Below are 2,856 nucleotides of genomic sequence, written 5' to 3'. Positions count from 1 at the left end.
TATTGTGACTTTAGGATTCACAGCAGAGAGGTTGTATTTATCACACAATGTCTGGGTCACAGGGAAAACGGAGACATTGACAATCTGCAGGATAAACAGCGTTTGACTGTATGTTGTGTCTGCCTGTCTCTGAGGTGAGAAACGATCAAGCGCTCTTGGCAGCTTCTCGAGTCTTGTGTCATCTCTGAAGTTGCGGCAGGGGTCAAATATTATTAACAAGAGACTGGAGGGACACATGAACTCAACATTCGAAACTGTTATTTTCTTTTATTTATACAAAAACAACAGCTTTGAGGAACAATTGGTGATAATAAGAAAACGCTGTAGTTGTTCTTAAACTGGTTTAAGATGGATGTTATAAAAGTTCAGGGATATATGGGTGATTGTTGTGATACCGTACAAATCTATGTGTTTATTGCTCTTAGAAAAACAAAAACAGAAAAATAAGAAGACAAGCGAAGTGGACTTATATTCTGCACTTAATGTTACAAAATCTGAGATATTGACACCAAATTTGTCTGTTTATGTATAAATCCATATTTCCTGAGAAATTGATGTCAAGGAAGGTGATTTCAGAAACAATCCTGGATCAGCCTCTTTAAGCAGCTCCACAGTGAAATGTCTTTTCATTGGCTCGTGCTTGAAGCCATCTCCCCTCCAGCCAGTGTGAATCAGTTCTGTACTTTTTGAATAAACCTGCTGATGAACAAACAAACAGACAAGAGCACAGTGAAACCAGATGGGTTCAGTTCCATGTCATCGCCCTGTGGAAATGTGATGTTCCTTCACTTCAGAGTAACTAGGATCCCTGAGACTGAAGCAGTGATAGAGGACTAACAGCTGAACGACTCTGGGTCCAATCTTAAACCAGTGACTCCCACACAGTCTGGCAGTCTGAGTCCTGACTGTGCAGGGAACTTAATCCAGTGTCTGAGTCGTCGTCGTTCACGTGAGCTTTAGACAGACCCCTGGCCTGCTCCACCCACTCACTCTTCCTCTCCAAAGTGCTCATCATCATCATCATCACCCCTGTCTTATCGCCAGTGGCTGTCCCTTCGTCCATGTCCAAAGTGTTCACTTTCTCCAGCAAATCCCTCATCTCCTTCTCCCTCGCATCACAAATCTCCTGGCTCAGCTCTAAATCGCTCCTAATAGCCTCTAAATCCGTGTTGAGGCGCAGACCGATGTACCAACTCGCATCCAGCTGCGTTCTGATCCTCTCTCCTTCCAAAAGCAGCTGGTTTTCTGCTGTAGTGTCTGTGTCCGTGCAGCAGGGGGCGGCCTGTGTGACCCCGGCGGTCCGCTGCTCCTCTCTCCTCCTCTGCATCCAGCGGTGGTTCAGCTCCTCTTGGATCTGCGCCGTGATGATGTCCACGTGAGCCTCCTGCTCCCACAGCTCCTCTTGCAGCCTCACCACCTCCTCACACCGCACCACGTACTCCTCTAACTTTACCAGTGTCTCAGGTGGACACAGTTTGTCCTCCTCGCGGCTGGAGGCTACGGCTGCATCCATCAGATACGTGTCCTGAACATAGTTGACTCCGTGTCTCTTGATTCTGTCGACGTGCACCTTCGCCTCGCACGTCTCGATCTCCGCGTCCAGCTCCGTGATCCTCTGGACCTGCTGCCGGACAGTGTGATCCTGAGACACAACGAGATGAACCAGAGTCTCCATCTTCTCCGCAGAGGACGCGTCTCGGTGCGCCGTCCTCGGCCTCTTCTTGTTCATCTTCTCCAGCTTCCTGAAAGCTTTCCTGACGACCCGCCGCTGTTTCTCCGGGGAGATGCGCCCCACCGGAGAGCGCGCGGAGCCTCTGGTGACACACGGGCTCTGTTTGCTCCGCACCACCCGCGCCTCTGCGCTCCGGGCTCCGTGGTTCGCCAGGGACACTTCGCTCTTCACCAGCACGAACTTCACGTTCTTCTGCTCGTCTCCCCACGCGACCCACAGCCGTAGCATCTTCGTTTTGTTCGGTAGAATCCTCTCGAAGCCCCTCCACTTCTCCACGATACAGCAGGACTGTGCCGCGGAGAGGCCGCGCAGGGAGTCCTGCTCCTCCACCAGCACCTTGACCACATCGGCGCAGGTCGTGCGCTTCGACAAGCCGAGGACGAGCTTCTCTTCTCGGCAGACCCACACTGATATCGTACTCTCCTCCATCGTGGGTTTATGTTAAACTTGAAAATAAAGAAAGTAAAAAGTCACTCCGAGGACATGTTTGAATCCACATGACTGGAGAAAAGCGCGGCGGTGTCCAAACACACTTCCTCCATGTGCGTAATGCGCAGTGCTGCTGCGTCCTGGGCGCGTGTGAGTGGTCTGGAGGTTTGCAGCTCCATGTGTCCTCCGGTGCACTTTGCTGGGACCCAGTCAAAGAAACACTTCTCCCTCATAAGTACTGCCTCTGGTCACATGACTCACACCAGTGACAGAGGAGCTGATAGTGTGGTGAAGACATGAGGGACTTTAGTAAACAATCAGTTTGTCTGACGTGTTGGTGATGAACTGCGGGAGTCTCAGTTCCTTAATGAAAAATAAAAATTCAACATTTTTTTCTTTCAATGGTACTGATCTGCATGATTACCACAATCACTTCCCCAAATTATACTCAAATGACTGATGAGTATTTGTATTAGCTGCATATTTATTCCTTGCATACTTGACACCAACAGTTGTGTTTTAGTTCATCCAGATCCTGATATAAATCCCATTTAATACATTTAGTATCTGGTTTGGTGATCCAGAAGAGGGAACCTGTGTTTTATACATTTAACATAGTAACAAGTTGGGATTTGTTTCACAAAATTTTAGTCAATGTGACAGCTTGAGTATTTGTTCAGTCCATAACCTGAGAT

The 2,856-nt window shown here is 48.6% G+C and overlaps 1 protein-coding gene across 1 annotated transcript; it reads right to left on the bottom strand.

The window, feature by feature from the left end:
* Positions 1 to 247: 247 nt before the first annotated feature.
* rassf10b (Ras association domain family member 10b) lies at positions 248 to 2,357 on the bottom strand. Its single transcript, XM_053422848.1, has one exon. It carries the CDS (start codon positions 2,159 to 2,161, stop codon positions 863 to 865), a length of 1,299 nt encoding a protein of 432 aa, XP_053278823.1. The 5' UTR covers positions 2,162 to 2,357; the 3' UTR covers positions 248 to 862.
* Positions 2,358 to 2,856: the final 499 nt, after the last annotated feature.

The sequence above is a fragment of the Pleuronectes platessa genome, chromosome 1 (assembly GCF_947347685.1).
Source record: "Pleuronectes platessa chromosome 1, fPlePla1.1, whole genome shotgun sequence".
Classification (NCBI taxonomy): Eukaryota; Metazoa; Chordata; class Actinopteri; order Pleuronectiformes; family Pleuronectidae; genus Pleuronectes; species Pleuronectes platessa.
The sequence above is the reverse complement of the archived record's forward strand: the minus strand, read 5'-3'. Positions and strand labels throughout refer to the sequence as shown.